General features: G+C 31.8%; 1 protein-coding gene across 1 annotated transcript; it reads left to right on the forward strand.

Moving 5' to 3' along the window:
- Positions 1-5807: 5807 nt before the first annotated feature.
- On the forward strand, positions 5808-15867 carry LOC100787207 (alpha-L-arabinofuranosidase 1). The gene is made up of 18 exons (XM_003554040.5): positions 5808-6118; positions 6850-7067; positions 7430-7484; positions 8227-8438; positions 8681-8802; positions 8906-9059; positions 9823-9892; positions 11481-11626; positions 11748-11793; positions 12005-12057; positions 12171-12315; positions 12555-12673; positions 12781-12852; positions 12939-13042; positions 13510-13566; positions 14082-14280; positions 14894-15040; positions 15548-15867. Exons 2-18 carry the CDS (start codon positions 6888-6890, stop codon positions 15695-15697), a joined length of 2031 nt encoding a protein of 676 aa, XP_003554088.1. The 5' UTR covers positions 5808-6118; positions 6850-6887; the 3' UTR covers positions 15698-15867.
- Positions 15868-18600: the final 2733 nt, after the last annotated feature.

Here is an 18600-nt window from a genome sequence, read left to right on the forward strand (position 1 = left end):
ACAAAAAGGTCTTTCATTGGAAGTGCGTTGGAGCCTCCAATAGGTTACCAAACTTTCATTTCTGTGTAATAATTTTAGGCAATTTTACCTTAGGATAGTGAATGTTTTATTGGGAACCTTAAATGTAGTGATCCAAACACTCTTAGGATCCGCCTAGTTTACATTTCTTGCTTACTTTCATAGCTTATTTTCTTTACTAGTCACGCCTAGTTTATCTTGTTATTGCATAATACTTTCTTCTTGTTTATCACACATATCTCGAGTTCTTTTGGAACCCTAACTTTTACCTTTTGCAAACCCCCAACAAGAAAGACCCACAACTTAGGAACCAACACGAGTCATCATTCATCTAGTGTTAATGGTGAGGGTACTAGTCGTAAGGACCCTATATCTAGAATCTTAGATGAGTTGAGTTCCCTCTAAGTTATGGAAAGAAAAACTAAAAAGAAAAAGGAAAGAGATGGTAGAAATAAATCAAGATAAGAGGGAACAAATATTGGAAGAAGAAAGAAAGAAAATACTAAAGAAAAGAAAATCATGCTTCCTATAGTAGTCATGACACTTGCAAGAGCCTAAGTGAAGAACTTCGTGACTATTATGAAGGAAGGCATAAGTCACATCTTAGACCTCACTCTCATAGGAGAGAAAAGGACAATGTAGAAGCTTACTTAGATTGAGAAATAAGGGTAGAACAACAACTTAAAAGAAAGTCTACTCCAAAATCTTATGACTCTTAATCTTATCCAAAGAAAGACCAAGGTCAAGGCATCTTAAGGGTGACACCTTCTAAGCCCAAAGATGATAAGGTGAAGACAATAAAAAAGTAACCCCTTAAGGCTAGTATGGAAGAGAATACTAGCTCTATAAAGTGTTTTAAATGTCTTGGAAGAGGACACATTACTTCCCAATGTCCCACCATGAAAATCATGATTATGAGAGGCCAATAAATTTATAGTAGTTAAGATGAGGCTACTACTTCACCTTCCTCTAGTGAAAGCGAAGAAGTAAAAGAGAGAGAATCTAGTGAAAAAATATACCCCCATGAAGAAGGACAACCTTTAATGGTTAACGAAGAGAGTAAGGAGGTAAGTGTCTCCTCCAAGAAGTTAGCTAAGAAGGAAAGTCATTTTGCAATAAAGATAAACATTAAAGAAACTTCCTGTCTTAAACAACCTCCAAATCTTCTCATTTGTAAAAAGACACTTCTGTTAAGGTTATCTGAGGACTCCATCTTTTAATATTTATTTTTAAATAATTAAAATAATTACATTTAATTATGAAAAAATTAATTCAAAAAAAGAAAATTTATTAATAATTAAAATATTTATTCATCAAGAAAACTTAAAGTTACCATTATACATATCATTGATCGATAAAAAAAATACAAAAATCAACGTTGAACAACAAAAATTAAATTTCTTTAAAACAACGTGGCAACATAGGAAACAATGGATGAGGATGTTGTGAATTTTTGTTTGAAGGATGTTCGTAATTTTGCAACAAATTCATATAAGCTTGCCAATTAAATTGATTTGAATCCATTATGTAAGTAACAAAGAGAATGAGAATGAAAAATGGTGTGAACAAAAAATTAGGACTAATGACTTAATTGAGATTAGAATTTTAATTTTATAATATTTTCTAAACAATATTAAATGCAACAATAATATTTTTATAGCTATTAGGTAGGAAACGACCTTTTGTCAAAATAAAAAGGTAGGAAACAAGCTTTTTGACGTGCAAGGGCCAATTTCTTTTGAAAAAATTGAATGCCCAAATCATATCCTCCTTTCAATTTTCCCTTTGAGTCGCGCCCCCACACCACTCCTTTTTTCCCTTTCTGTTTTCTCTCACGCTCCCCCATCACTCACCCTCTCATTCTTCCACTTTCAATTTTCTCTCAAGCTCCACCACCCACCCCTCACCCTTTAGTGCGCCACATACCCTCTCCTCCCCTTTGTGAACCCCATCACTACCATCTGCTCTCTCCGTGAACCAAACCCGCATCCCTACATCCTTCCACTGCAAGCCCACACCCTCCTCCGCGTGACAAACCTTCACCCTATTTTCCCTCCGACGTGACCCCCAAACTCTCCTACTTCCCTTTTGCGATCATCATCTTCGTTCTCATCAAACAACATGCAAAGATAGATTTGGTGTTCATCAACCCAGATCTGTCTCTTTTATATTTCATTTTTATTGGATTTTGTTGCTCATCTCCTCTCCTCCTTTTCCTTCTAACTTTTCCCCTTCGTGGTGGTTGCTTCCTGCGGATCACTACTGGGGAGAAATACATTTTTTTTGGAAATAGTGTAGATCTTGAGTTTTGATTGTCTTTGATGATTATTTTTTGATAGAGTTTTGATTATCTTTGATGATTGTTTTTTATTGAGTTTTGGTTGTCTTTGATGATTAGGTTTGAAAGTTATGTTGATTATTGATTACTTTTGATGATTGTTTTTTATTATTATATGTTTTGATTATTTATACTGAATATGTATTTGATTTTCATATATTCCAACAAGCGGTAACATTTTCTTTTGGGCCGAGAAATGATACTTTAAATGGTATGACATGCTCTACTCTTTTAATTTATTATAAATTGCTTAATGTTATTTTCCTCTCTACTCATGATTTGTTTTTAATGTTGACAAAGAAGGAGAGATAGATAAAAGATAAGATACTAAGGGGACTTATCTATTTTTATTTATGAGACAATTTTTATATATATGAAATCTTCAAATGTTTCATATAAGCAATCATTGCAAAATCAGGGGGGGTAAACTATACAGATAAATATTCTTTTGTTTTTACTCCTAACCTAGTGATGATTGTCATCATAAAAAAGAAGGAGAATGTGCATCATGCAGGTTTCAGGTTTTGATGACACCGAAAAGAATTTGTTTGATAATTATTCTCATCATAAAAAAAAAAAAAGAGAATGTGAATAATGCAGGTGTTGATGATGCTAAGAAAAATTCACTTGATAATGATTATCATCATAAAAAAGGGAGAGATTATGAATATATGAATACATGATTTTGATGATGTCAAAGACTAATCAAACAAGGTTTCTTTCAAGATCACTTCAACAAACATTCAAACGTTAAACATTGCTTCAAGATTAAGACAAGGTTACTTCAACAAACAAGCATTACTTCAAGATTCATTCAAGATCAATTTTTGCCTCAAAACACATTGTTTCCAACATATCAAGGCTCTGGTAATCGATTACCAGGCAGTGTAATCGATCACCAGAAGACAATTTTGAAAAACAGTTTTTAAAAAGGGTTTTGAATTTGAATTTTAAACCTATAATCGATTACTAGATGTTTGTAATCGATTACCAACAATGAAACTCTTGAAATTCAAATTGAAAAGTCATGATCATTCAAAATATAACTATGTAATCGTTTACAAGAAACCTGTAATCGATTACTAGTGAAAAATTTCAGAAAAAACTTTTTGAAAAGACATATCTCTTCAAATCATTTTGAAAAAGCACGAATGACCTATATATATGTGTGTCTGACTTCAGAAAGTAAGAGAGAGATATTCTAAGAGAACTTCATTGTCAAATGGTCTCTCAACAACTCTTGGACAAACACTTGCAAATGTATTAAGAGTTCATCTAAGAACTTCAATTTGTAGAGAAATTCTTCTAAGTTCTTCAACTTGTATCATTCTTCTCTAAAAGAGAAAGAAACATTATTTTGTCCTTCAAAGAAAACTATTGTTGATCAAGAGACAGTGAGTCTCTTGATTTGTAAAGTTTCCTGAACACAAGGGAAGGGTATCCCTGGGTGGTTCAAAAGTTGTAAAGAGATTTACAAAGTTAGTGAAAATCTCAAGTAGGTTACTTTAGGATTGGACATAGGTACGTGAAGTGGCCGAACCAATATAAATCGAGTTTGTATTTCTCTTTTCCCTTATCTCATTTATTTCATTGCAATCATTTTTGTCTTGCATGTTTAAAGAACATTTTCAAATTGATTGATGTTTCTTCTTCTGCATTCTAAATCTATCATTTTGATGCGGGTTAAAAGTTTGTTAGTATGAAATTTTGAAACTTAATTCACTCCCTTCTTAAGTTATTGAGGCCACTTGTCCAATAGGGTAACTGCTAACTCAAAGAAATTTTACACGCAATGAGAATCGAATATGAGCTCTTATACTAAATAGACTGTTGTTATTCATGTGAATACAACAAGACCTTACACCACCACGTCAATCCTTTAAGTTATGGAATTTATGATATTAGGGTGAGGGATAAAATTTATCAACATAAAATAATATGAGGATCAAAATCATCATTTTAAAATACAAGTTTTAAAATCAATTTTAACTGAAAATCTAAGAAGCTAAGACCCATTTTACTATAATTTTTTCAAACATAGTATTTTAAGAAGATATCTAGTTTTAAAACCTACATATTTAAAATATTAAACATTAAAAAATATTAAAAAAGTATTGGCAAAGGGTCTCTTAAATTCTTAATACCCAATAGTAATGGAAGAATAGGACAAAAATAAAGTGGACTGAGTTAAACGTCCAAACTTTTCGAAAAAATCAATGTATTCGTAGATTACTAGATAAGTTAAACAATGCAAATGACATGAACCGTAAATGTACTTTCATTTTCATTTACAGGCAATCCTATCTCCCTTCGGTCATGCACTTCAGTTTCAACCACCACAATAATTTGATTGAATCAACAAATCATTGTTTACGCATTTGGTTAAGCCACCCCCAACTCCTTCTCCTCCCTTGTTGTGCCTGCTTTTTGTGACAATCTTAGCAAAAAGATTGTGTAATTTCACCGCTAGACTTTGTTCTTACACCCATATCTACTTGCATACAAAATGGAACGGGGACAAAATTACGGATAAACTTAGTAGTTTCACAACTAATTTTTACTCTATCAACAATTTCATTATTGTAATTTGGAGTTGTTTAGTGTTTTTGGATTAGATTTATGATAAGAAATAGCTAATTATTTTTTCATGGTGAGGGCAAAACAACAAATTAAATAGTTGTTTCTACTTTTTTGAAATTGATTTACCGTGAAAACAATAATAAATTTAATAACTAATAATTTTAAGGAAAAAAAAATACTGATACAATAAAAAAAATGGATCAATTATTATTATCCGAATACAAAATCAATATTTATAAAACATCATAGATCAACTAGAGTAAAATTATTTGAACTTAATCAAAGATTTTGAGTTCAATTTAAGTCTTTAAATAGCTAGATGAATAATTTTATCGCTCATAATAATGTCATCCGACTCAAACAAGATTATTGGTAAAAGATATTTTTGGTCTACACAAAAAATTGATATTAATTGAGTTTAATGAACACATTATTATTTTACAATATGAATGAATAAAAAATTATTATTAAAATGAATTTTAAGATACTTATTATAAAAATTTATAAATTTATTATACAAAATAGTTTATAATTTAATAATAGTATAAAATGATTATGTTATTACTTCAGACTATTTTTTCACGACTATATAATAATAACTTAAAATGCATATAACAAATTTGTTCGTTTTTATAAATGATATTTTTTTTTCTCAAAATAGAAAGGGCATGCTAGGAGTAGGAGGGAGAGTATACTATAGGATAAACCAAAATATAGGAAGAAACAAAATTAATGAAAAAAGTTAATGTTGTTATGTGGTTACGCCACGCCACGCAGGTTGCACGATTGCGTCAAACATAGCATAGCCAGAAGGCAAACAAAACACTATGGTGGGTCCCCCACACCCCACTCAAGAAAATCCTAAGCAAATCCATTCACAACACACAAGTGATTCTGTTTTCCAATTCCAAACACAGTTTCAAACCGTGGAAGCAAAGGCAAAAAATCACCGAGATATTTGCATCATCATCCCTTTTGCTTCACTCACACTGATACTGATCCTGATCCAATCCAATCCAATCTTGTAGTTGTTGCTCTATAAACTATAAAGGGAGCTCACACAATTGCAGATTCAGACCACACACACCCCTTTTTAACTACTTACTTCCCACTTTACCCTTCTCAACTCTCTTACTGTTACTATTACTGTTACTCCACCTAAATCAAAATTCAAACATACCTGTGAGTTTCTTTTAGCTCTCAAACTTGCAAATCAGAGACCCTTTATATTTAAATGATTGCCTTTTTTATTATGTTATGGATAAGAACTGTTTCATATTTCGGGTCTTATTATTATTATTATTATTATGTAACATGGTTTGGGTGCAACTACCTGCAATAATTTACTGTTCATTTCTTCGAATTTTTGGACTTTATTTTAGTTCGCAATATGTGTCATAATTCATAATAATAATAGTTGCATTCAAATGCATTCCAAAACCTCAAAATCGAGCTCAGTGCTTGCTTCCTACTGTAATTTACTAAATTCCCATTTTATTGTTTTGTGTTCTCTGTGATAAGTTATTCAAATTCTTCAAGAGCTTTTTGATTTTGCATTTTTTGATTAAAGTTGACTTGAACAGTTCCATCAAATTATTGAAATGCCATTTCTTTCTTTATCATTATTTTTTAATCCCAATTTAAGTGGGGTTTCAGATAAGTCTAGCCTTGGTATTGATACACCGAAAAGAAAAAGGTGAGAAAAGGGTTGGTTTTTGTTGTCATATTGTAGGATCAAGCGGTGGTGACACAATAATTGTTAGCTTGTTTGTTGCATTTGTTTCCTCTGTTGTCCACCTCTGATCACATGACATGTTGGTTGTTTTCTTTTTAACTTTGGTTGTTTCTTTTTTCTCCTATGTAATATAAATCCTAGTGTTCCTGTTCATTTCCATTACCTTGTGTTGTTTCAGATTGCATTTGCAGATAGATTGAATGTTGTGAACAAACAATGGGTTCATCCAAGGCCTTATGCAGTGTTTCTCTGCTCCATTTGTTCATAGTGGTTTGCCTTGTCTTCCAATGCTTTGCTACTAAAAACCATGCTGACCTGACCACAACTCTAACTGTGAATGCTTCTGATGCATCTGGAAAGCCAATACCAGAGACACTTTTTGGCATATTCTTTGAGGTGAAGATAAACTTGCATCTAGCACTCATTGTTGTTTATTTGCTCCACTCCCTTTCTAATTGGTTTTTATTATTCTGATACCTGATTATTATTTCTGGTGTATTATGAGAGTTTTCTTTTAAATGGGCTAAGATAGATCATGTGTTATGAAAGAGATAAGTATGAAAATAAAATATGAAAGGATTTATTTTATCTATATTATGTATGTAATGTATCAACTATTGTAATATGGATTATGAGTGATCAAATAAACTGCATAGAGTTTGGGATTATGGAAATGTGCATTTAATTTTGTATTCAATTTGATGATGCCTCTTATCCAATTATCAGAAAATGACCAGTTTATGGAATTTCATCTACAGGAGATTAATCATGCTGGAGCTGGGGGATTGTGGGCTGAGCTTGTGAGCAACAGAGGTCATTTTCATGTTCTCTAAACTTTTAAATGATAAATCTAGCACTAGAAGGTTTCTCCAGGATATTTTTTTTCCTGTGATTTTTCATGCAACTTACATGTTCAGATGCACAAGCACAGAATTCCTGCAATCTGTTGTATTGTACTTGATAGGAAACGTGATAATAACTGAAAAAGAAAATCAAAAGAAAAGAGAAGAACATTGAATTTGTTAGACAAAAGTGGACAAGTAAAGGTATATCCACCCTTGACTTAAAGTGCTCCATGATTTTAACCATAAAAGTGGCTACTCCCTTACTTTCTCAATGTAGAGGAGCTTTTTTTGAATTAAAGATACACACATATAAGGGTTTGTGCCTTTTCTTTCCTTAGCTATGAGCTTATGGTCTCCATCAGAATATTGCTAGCTTTTTCATTGTTATTCAAGTAATTTATGGTGTTTTTTTCCCAACAACTTGCATTAATTTCAGCCACTCCACAATCATCTTTCTATTGAATTCCCTTTTTTCCACCTTTTATTTTTTTCTTATCTTAATCTAATTTTTGATGAAAAGGAGAGGCCTGAAGTGTCTTCTTATCATTTTCTTAAGGAGATTCTGTTTTAGATATGATGAATGATCCTTCTTTATCAATGTTCAAATGTGAACAAAGGAATGATTTGTTGGTTAACTTGTTGTTTTGTTATAGGTATGTCACTGTTTTTAATTTTAAGTATAACTGAAATATTATGAATTCTTGTTTTAGGATTTGAAGCTGGCGGTCCTAACACTCCTTCAAATATTGATCCTTGGTCAATTATTGGAAATGAATCATTGATAAATGTTGAAACTGATCGTACCTCTTGCTTTGACCGTAATAAGGTTGCACTTCGATTGGAGGTATCATGTGACAGCGAAGGTGACAACATCTGCCCAGCTGATGGTGTTGGTGTTTATAATCCTGGTTTCTGGGGCATGGTGAGACTAATTGATACCCTTGCATCAATTATATCATAAATCTTATGTGCATATATTTCCTGAACAAAAAAAAAGACAAAAAACTGAATAACATAATTTATAGTCTAAAAGTCTATGCTGTTATTTAGTTTCTATTGTTTGGTTAAAATTTATTTAGACCCTTATCTGGTTACTTTCATTGTGATTATTTGTATTCCTTCATGGCTGAGACTGCAAGTAATATATTTACTATGATCTTTCAGAATATTGAGCAAGGGAAGAAATACAAAGTGGTCTTCTATGTTCGTTCAACTGAATCACTTAATCTAACAGTTTCATTGACTGGATCCAATGGTGTAGGAAACCTGGCTTCATCTGTGATCACGTGAGCTCCAATTTTATGTGCTATAGAGACTTCATGTGCAGTAGATTTAATCCCAGAAATTATCATTTGCATCTATCAGTATGACTAATAATCGATCTTTCAGAGGTTCTGCACTTGATTTTTCAAACTGGACAAAGGTGGAGAAGATACTGGTTGCCAAGGCAACAGATAATAACTCAAGACTTCAATTAACAACCACCACCAAAGGTGTGATATGGTTGGACCAAGTGTCTGCTATGCCACTGGACACATATAAGGTTGTGTTACATCCTGAAATTGTTTATATTTCTTACCAAATGAAATATTTCTTAGACCCTAACAGAGTTGTGTATATATTAAAGAAATTAATTTATATCTTTTCCTTCATGTGTTTGAATAAAAAGATTAACTTTCACATGTGCTACTTGTGGAAATTGTCTCTCCACCCATGGGGGTTGCATATATCCAATACTCCACATAACTTCATGATGGTGGGAGCCTTGCAAATGGACTGCCTTATATTGTTTAATTTGAGCCTATAATGTTTTATGGCTAATTATGTTGCTACAGGTATCAAAACTTGATTTTTATATAGTGCGTTAATTTTATGCAACCATTATTTTTATAATCATTAACATTACTTATGTCTTGATAATAGTAAAACTAACTTTGTTTATTCACAAGTACTTGTGCTTGTAAGGGGAGGGAGGGAGATTAGTTGTTCTCTCAAAAATTGCTTGTTAGGAATCTAGGTTCTTCATGTTTATAAAATTTTTCTCTCTTTATTTTTTTATTTATACATCATCCTTAATTATACTATATATTTCTCTTCATACGTTACTGTGATAGCATGACCTTTCATATGCATGGCATGAACACGAAAAGAATGATGTTTACAAAGACTTAAAATCTAAAAAACACAGCCATTCTTTAGTAATAAAATATTTATAATGAAAATAGTTAATATTGATTCAGCTCCAATGATGAAATTATGCTTCAGTTCCCCCACCCTATAACATCTTCAACCCTGACTTGATGCAGGGACATGGTTTCCGAACTGACCTTGTTGAAATGCTGACAGCTTTGAAACCAAGATTTATCAGATTTCCGGGTATGCATAAAGTGGTTCAGATTGATAAATTTCAAACTCGAATTTGTTATAACACACTTGTACATTACTTTTGTTCTGTGTTATGTGCTCTAGTCTTGCATCTCCAAAATGTGTATACTTGAACGAGGGCATGCTTAAGTGAAAGGGTGGAAAAGAGAGAGGAAAGTGAAAAACAGAATTTGTTTTTAGCTATAATTATTCATAAATACTTGGTAGAGAGTGTACAAAATAAGGAAAAAGGTATTATTAATCTATTTTAAACTATTCTACTTTTTACTCCCGTGTCGAAGTGTGAAATAATTTGCATATCAACATCAATTGGTTCATTTTGTTTCACTTTTAGTTATACCTAGCAAATCCTTAGTGAGCTATTTGAGCCAAGAAATTTATTTATTTATGAACTTAACAAGTTATTTGGTACTTTTGTTTGAGAAAATGTTTTTTGTTTTCATTTTCTATTTTTACTTTTAATTACAAAAATACCACATTGTTTTTATTTTATTTTCTGTTTTGAAGGATTGGTATAGGAAACAACAAACACAACTTTTATTGTTTTCACTTTTTCGATATAAACTTTTGAAAACAGGAAATGAAGATAACATTTTTGTTATTAAAAGTGCAAACAGAACATTTTCTTTACCAAATGTCCCCTAAATTTCCTTTTTTCCTGTCGCTTTTGGTTAGGTTCTAGTTGTCGCTTTATAATTTGGTTCCACACTCCAAAATTACTTATATGGAGCTTCTCTATGCTGTCTGAAATTGTGATTAGGCATATTTTTCTCATGGTTATTTATTTGTTAACAAAGTGTGAAGAATTCAAATTAATGATATCCTAATTATTTCCATTTATCATTCTGTTTCAAAAGGACTGTCCAAATAACAATCAAAGCTAATGCTCAAATAGATTTAACTTTTCTTAAGATCTATCTACTATGATAAAATATCATGTATTTTTCCTCTGTGAAAGCAGAAATTAAGGGGAAATTTTGTTAGATGTCAGTTGAAGACAAACATTTTCTGAACTGGCATGCATAAGTGTGAAGTGTTCTGCCTTTTATAGAATACGGCAATTAAATCAGGCACTATGAGAAGAGACAATATGATAGGATACATTATATAAAATAATTGTGATGCCAGTTAGAAGTTTGAGCATCCAATTTGCCATGGAATTTCAGGAATATAAATGTCGACAACATCCAATTTTATGAATGGTATAGTATTGAATGGACATTTTAATTGCAATTCTTAACATTTAGAATGCATTGTTTTAATTTATGGCTTTGTATTGGATTAATTGTGATTTTTGTTTCATTTATTTTGTTTTTAAAGAATGTTTTCCTTGTTTTTCTTCTTCTTCTTCTTCTTCTTCTTCTTCTTCTTCTTCTTCTTCTTCTTTATAAAGGAATTGATTGTGCTACAGCTTTGAGTCTTGTTGGACCAAGATGATCTATATTTGTTTTACTTTCTTTAATACATATTATAGATTTAGTAAGCATAGTTTGACAATAATGCATTCTAGTTCACTCTTCTAGTTTGTATGCAACTCAACTAACATCTGGGAGTGTTATTTTTCATTACATTGCATTAGGCGGTTGTTTTGTTGAAGGAGAATGGTTAAGAAATGCATTTCGATGGAAAACATCCATTGGACCATGGGAGGAGAGACCTGGGCACTTTGGTGATGTTTGGATGTACTGGACTGATGATGGACTTGGTTATTATGAGTTTCTCCAAGTAAGTGCCTCTTTACATATATTGTAGCTTAGGATTATGATGTTCGTATCTAGTCGAATTACTCTAGTTGTGCTATGCTAGTGAAATGATATATATAATTATTATTATAATTTTTGAGCAGCTTGCAGAGGACTTGGGTGCTTCACCAATATGGGTATTTAATAATGGTAATTTATGTTTCTCTATGTTAACTAAGTGTTTGTTTGGAATTTCTTTTTTAAAGAAAATAATCACTAATTTTTCAAAAGCTCTCTGAAGAAGCTGCCAAAAATAAGCTATTATTTCCTCAAAATAAGTTAGACCAAACATCCACTAAGTTTGTTACTTACAAAGAGAAAAAAATTGTTTTATGTTTTCTAATTGAATATTTCGTTTTAGGTGTCAGTCATAATGATCAAGTTGATACATCGGCGGTCTTACCTCTTGTGCAAGTATGTTGTCACACTTTTTTCCTTGTTTTTCCTCTCTTATTACTTTTTTCCATTATTGTTAAAACAAACTTGACTTAGAAATATATAATAAGATCTTGAAATCCTGATTGTAGGAAGCCCTTGATGGAATTGAGTTCGCGAGAGGTGATCCCACTTCAAAATGGGGTTCCCTTAGAGCTGCTATGGGACATCCTGAGCCATTTGACCTCAGATATGTTGCTGTTGGGAATGAAGATTGTGGAAAAAAGAATTATCGAGGTATGCATATTTTTTTTATTCTATCCTAAGAAAAACTTATATTTTTTTTGTTAAAATGCACTAACACTTTATATTATTTATGCCAAGGTGATGTGTGACAGCTATTGGTGAACTTATTATTAATATACGAGATTTGCAGATTTCTAACAAACAGTTCTGGATTTCATATTTCCCCCCCTTCTAATTGAATCAGACTAAATTGACACTACTTCTTTTCCTGTTAAATCTTTGATTGCCAGGAAACTACCTGAAATTCTATAGTGCAATAAAAAGTGCTTATCCAGATATCCAAATTATCTCAAACTGTGATGGTTCTTCTCGACCTTTAGATCATCCAGCTGATATGTATGATTATCATGTAATGTCTTCACACAATGTCTTTGATTACAAACCCCTTACACGCACACATGCACATATAATATTGATCCACTTGTATCTTCTCTTATACTTTGTTTCTATTATTAGGTTTATACAAATGCGAATGACATGTTTTCTAGAGCTAACACATTTGATCATACATCACGAAATGGTCCAAAGGTTTTATGATCTCTATCAAACACCTCTGTTTTATTAGTTATTGGCATATCCATTTGTATGGAATCTATTTTGTGGACACTTTACAGGCTTTTGTAAGTGAGTATGCCGTGACTGGAAAAGATGCTGGGACAGGAAGCCTCTTGGCAGCCCTAGCTGAAGCTGGCTTCCTAATTGGACTGGAAAAGAACAGGTTTATACTTATTATGAAGTTTTCATTAAGTATTTTATCTAGGGCCAGGTTTGAAATTTTGCACTTTTGCCCAAACCACATATGCAAGAGATTTTTTATATTATATGGGCAAGTTACCCTTCTAAGTTCTAACTAAGTTTGGCTAGGCCATAAACAAAGCCCAAACAGGCAACATATAAGCTTAAGTAAATCAAGTCAGTTATGAGTGTTGTTAAGCAAGCTTGACTTATCTGTTAAACCAGATTCACTTCAAGTTTTATGATCACTTTTCTTTCAAATGAATTTTTTGTTCTAGTGCCTTTACTGATTTGAGCTTAGCAAGTAATTTTGAGCTTAGCAAGCTTGACTTATCTGTTAAACAAGATTCCGTTTCTATTCTTGGTTCCTAGCAGTATGAAATCTGAGTTTCTGATCTAGTTCACTTAATAGCATGTACTCACTGTTTTCATTTTTTATTTCTGGTGCAGTGATGTTATCCAAATGGCCAGCTATGCTCCACTTTTTGTTAATGCCAATGATAGGAGGTAATTTCTTATGATTTTACCGGGAAATTTCTTTTATATATTTTTCTTCATTGATTTTTGGTCTAGCCTTATTGTGCACTATGTTCTTTTCTGAGTAGAAGTTTTATGAAAAGACTCCACGAGAAAATAGACATAATTTGTTGATTTCTCTGAGGAGACATGATTGTACTTGTGAAAGTGAAGACCAGCCTTCCATTGAGCCAGAAATAAATTGTAGCTTGATTTACGCTGTCCATGGAAATACATAATTCTGTTACAGTAGCTCATAACTAAAGGATGGTGAAGTGGATCATTAACATTGTTCAGCTAAACAATTGCTTGAAGAACAAAATGTGACCGTTTTATTCCACACAAATTTATAAACAAATTTAGGAAAAAAGTGTCTTCAGAAGGATTTCATTACTCTAAATATCAGAAGTAAAGTGTTTTCATTTCAAATGTTATGGTGGTTGGTAAATCATGTACAGTTGTTCCTCTTGATGGTAAACTAAGATTGTGTCAATTTCTGTCGTTAGGTGGAACCCGGATGCAATTGTATTCAACTCCTTTCAGCTCTATGGAACTCCTAGCTATTGGGTGCAACTATTTTTCTCAGAGTCAAGTGGAGCAACACTTCTAAGTACATCACTTCAAGCACCTTCCTCAAATTCACTTGTTGCATCAGCAATTACATTTCAAAATTCTGTAGATAAGAAAAATTACATACGAATAAAGGTAAGTAACAGACAATTTTGCATCAGTTACACATATTTCTGTATTTTTTTAAAATTGAGAATCAGTTCTATTTCCCTAGTTATAGTTAATGGCATCAAGTTGGATTTGTAGAAACATTTTATATTTTAATTTTTTGAATTTATTGATCTCACTATTTATTCTATATTTTTTGGAAATTGACATTGCTATGAAATCGTAAGTTTTGAGAACTTCTCAAAGAACAAGGCATACTTTAAAATTAAGGATAAAAAACTTATCTTCCACCATTTTCCATAAAATTGACAAATTATTTTATAGTGTTTGGATGTGCGTCCCGAAAGATTAGACGTGCAAAGCATCAATACACACACTTAGTGAGCAGATTAATAAAATAGATTTGTTGTGCTTTAAATGCTGTCATTGGGTTTGGGTCCTCTCCATTTTTCCATTACTAAGCTTTTGAAAAAAATAAATGTTACTTCCCATAAAGTGTGTATCATTTCCATTTTATTTATTTTCCCAAAATCTTATAAAAACGAAAGAAATGGAGAAAATGGTGGAAAAAGGAAATGGAGAGCATCCATTTATGCTTTCATTAGCACTGTCATCAATCTGAATCAATTGACTTTTGCAGGTTGTGAACTTCGGTACCACTGCCGTGAACCTCAAAATCTCTCTTGATGGACTGGAACCAAACTCATTGCAGTTATCTGGGTCAACAAAGACTGTGCTTACATCTGCAAATGTAATGGATGAGAACTCCTTCTCACAGCCAAAGAAGGTACCTCAAGCTTCACTCTTTCCAAACTTCTCGTTTATAATTGAGCTAATTTGTTCATCCCCATGTTTTGATACACCCTTCTGAATATTATTTAGTTTATTATAAAAACGTTCTAACTTCTTGCATGAACGATAGTGTTATAAGGAAACCATTTCACAATTAGTTTAAGAGAAAATAGGTTATACACTGAAGTTCTAAACAATTTTACACTGTTATTCAATCACAAATTACCGTGTATAATAGTTTGTTGACTTTCAGAACAACTAAGTCATACCAACAATGGTTTCTAATTGGATGATAGTGTAACTGTGCATAACTGTTAATTTTACTTTAAATGCCTTTTAAATAATGTGAAGTAAATTGTCTTTGATGTTTCTATCAATGAAAGTTTTTCATGGGTTCCTCACGTCAAACATAGCTTATAATTATAAAGATAGAAATCGTTATGGCTATTTAGGAACCATGTTAAATTAGCTTATGATTTTGTTTTTTTTAATATGGTTTCAGGTGGTGCCAATCCAAAGTCTACTTCAGAATGTTGAGAAGGACATGAATGTCACAGTCCCACCTCGTTCGTTCACATCATTTGATCTGCTGAAACAATCCAGTAATTTGAAGATGGCAGGGAGCGATTCTTCCACGTGGTCTTCTATTTAACGTTATTAAAAATTTGACCAAAAGCAGAAAAAATAAATAAAGGGAAAGGAATGGGATGTATGCAATAGCTGCAATTAACTATATAATAAGTTTGACACCTTAGTTGGTCTACTTTGCCATGTAATTAAACAATGTTGTGCTGTAAATAATATTTGTATAGTTTAATTTAATTGGTCCACCAGGCACGAAGCAGTTATTCTGAAATTAATAAGACCTCTGAAATAATTTTACGAATAACACTCCACAAGCCAATTGGCCTTAATTGAGTCATATTTTTAGGAACATTCACTTTTTGACATAGAACAACATGGGTATAGTTCATCTTGTTAACAATGCAAATATGGAGAAAAGGGGAAGAGGTAGAAGAGAGAACAAAGAAAGATGAAGAGCTCGAGCTATGTTCTAATAATGCAAATCTGAATGTATAATAGTGAAAAAGGGGGAATACAGGGGGAATAAGAGGTAAGAATAGTTGTATTACAATAATATCAATTGATGATTAAAGATAATAATGATGGAGGTGGTGGAGGTGATTATTGTCTTTGCTGAAAATAATGATAATTGTTGTAGTAGTAATATAATGATGAAGGTAAGATTAACAAAAATAAAGAAGGCGTCACAATGTGAAAAAGATTAGGAATTGTTATTCAGATGATAAAGATTAGAAAATTAGGAAATGTTAGTTTAATTATATTAAAATTATTTTATGAAATTCTTTAAAATCATATTAAAATTTAATGGATTTAAAATTGAGATTCCAATTTTTAAGAATTTTGTAATGTCATGAATCATGATTACGATTGAGGCCTAATTCCAATTTCAAGTTTTAAATCGACACTCAATTGTGTGCCAGAGAATTAGAAATACTTAAGGTAAAGTTCACTTTTTTCCTGTACTTATATTCTTTTTAAAATATTTTTTTCATTTTTTATGTCATTTAATTCCTCTTAACTTTGTTATAAGATAAAATCATTGTTAAGTTTTTAATTAATGTTAACAATAATTTAACATTTTAAAATTGATTCCCTAAAATTTACATTCTAAAGAGGTAATATAAAATCAAATAGTCACTCTAGAGTATAGAGAATAATAAAATGTTAAACCACGGATTTGGATCCTTTTTCTCGCAATATTGTCTCGAGACTCTCTTTCTCTTCAGCAATATTGTGGACCAGTAGATGCATCCACTGAGAGTAAAAATTAAAAAGGGCATGCTCAAAACGAATGTTATCGGTTGGATGAATGTGATGAACAAATAAATTAAGATTAAAAATAAGAGTTACAAAAAATCAATTTTAGTACCACACTCACAGCACGAAGAAAATCTCAATCATGTACTTTCTCCTTCATTTTCACCTTTCTCGTGAAAGTATATATATGGGACCCTTTCCCATGCTTCTCTTAGCTTGAACAATTTCATAGTAAAAGAGTACCGCAAAAATTACAAACACTTTGTCCCTTGCAAGCAAATGCTCATGAGATATTAAGATCAGAAAATAAAGGCATACCCTTAGCACAAAACTGGTACATATAGTTCCTTTAAACGTGACATTTTGTTTGGTAAATGTCAATTCTCAAATACATAAGCCTGTATCTCAATTGGGCATCGTGATTAATTTGATTACTGAAAAAATATATGTATGGTGGGTTTTGGGTGTATAAAAGACAATCAATTATTCAATTATCAAACGTAGCCAATCTCTTTCTCCTAAATTGTGCTGCCTACAATGACCAGACCAACCCGCATGCGTCGAAGAGCTGAAATAGTGAAATTTATATGGGATATATATTAGACAATAAATTATTGTTGTTTTCCTCACTGTGGTTCAGACCTCGAAACCTAAACTTGTTGGTGCGTAGAAAATAGATACAGATAGAGAGTAAGAGTAGAATCTAAGTCTCAATTTCATTGATGCTTAATTGGCAACTTTGTAGCATTTAATAAGTTTAGTCACAAGCATTTATATATCAGAGCTGTGGTCCTGTATATGTTGGCCAGGGCACTTGTGACTTGTCAGTATCTCCAACTTTCTATTTTTCTGTATTGATGAGAAAACACAGTGTTCACCATATTAAGTACACGACAACCTTGATCATTATTTTTAATCCAATGGTTAATAACTTAAGATTCATTTTAGTATGAATTTTCAATCTCAAGTGTTTAGATGCATCTAATGGTCCACAAGAAAAGAAAAGAAAACTACTATTCAGGCCTTTTTTGTTGATTATAGGACTTTACCTTATACACGACTTTGAAATTGTATATATAGATATATTAAAAAAAGTAACATGTAACACGAGACTTGTAGTATTTACTTATACGGTTTTGAAATTATATAGAATAGAAGTCACTTCAATCATAGATAGAGTGACAAAAAATGAAAACTTACCTCAAAAAATAAAGAAAAGAACAGAGCTAGAGCAGCAGGGAATATGAAAAAGTGAGTATAAATTAAATATTTTTTTTGTGTCTATTTCGGCCTTAATAGACATTGAATAGACTCTAATTAACTATTTAATGTTTGTTTTGCAGTTAATACCCATTTCAATGCATGTTCACTCTCATTCATGAATCTTATATCTTGTAGTTCAACGAATATTTGATGTTTGTCAACGTTAAAACACACCCTTAATTACTAGAAAAGAAATAGACATAGAATTTAAAACTTGAAACTTGGAATTTAAAAAAACAAACTTGAAACTTATAAGATCTATTTATTTATTTTGTAGGAATGCATTGGGTTTTATTTAAACATCATAGTAATTTACAATAGAGATGAGAATCGATTCAATTTGGTGAGGAGAGTCCTCAACCCAATACATTTCATCTAATGAAAAAGCTAGTGTTGCTATGTTATGTGATGCTGAATTGCAAACTCTTTTTGCTCGCATTAGAGAGAAAG

Source organism: Glycine max, chromosome 19, assembly GCF_000004515.6.
Source record: "Glycine max cultivar Williams 82 chromosome 19, Glycine_max_v4.0, whole genome shotgun sequence".
Taxonomy (NCBI): Eukaryota; Viridiplantae; Streptophyta; class Magnoliopsida; order Fabales; family Fabaceae; genus Glycine; species Glycine max.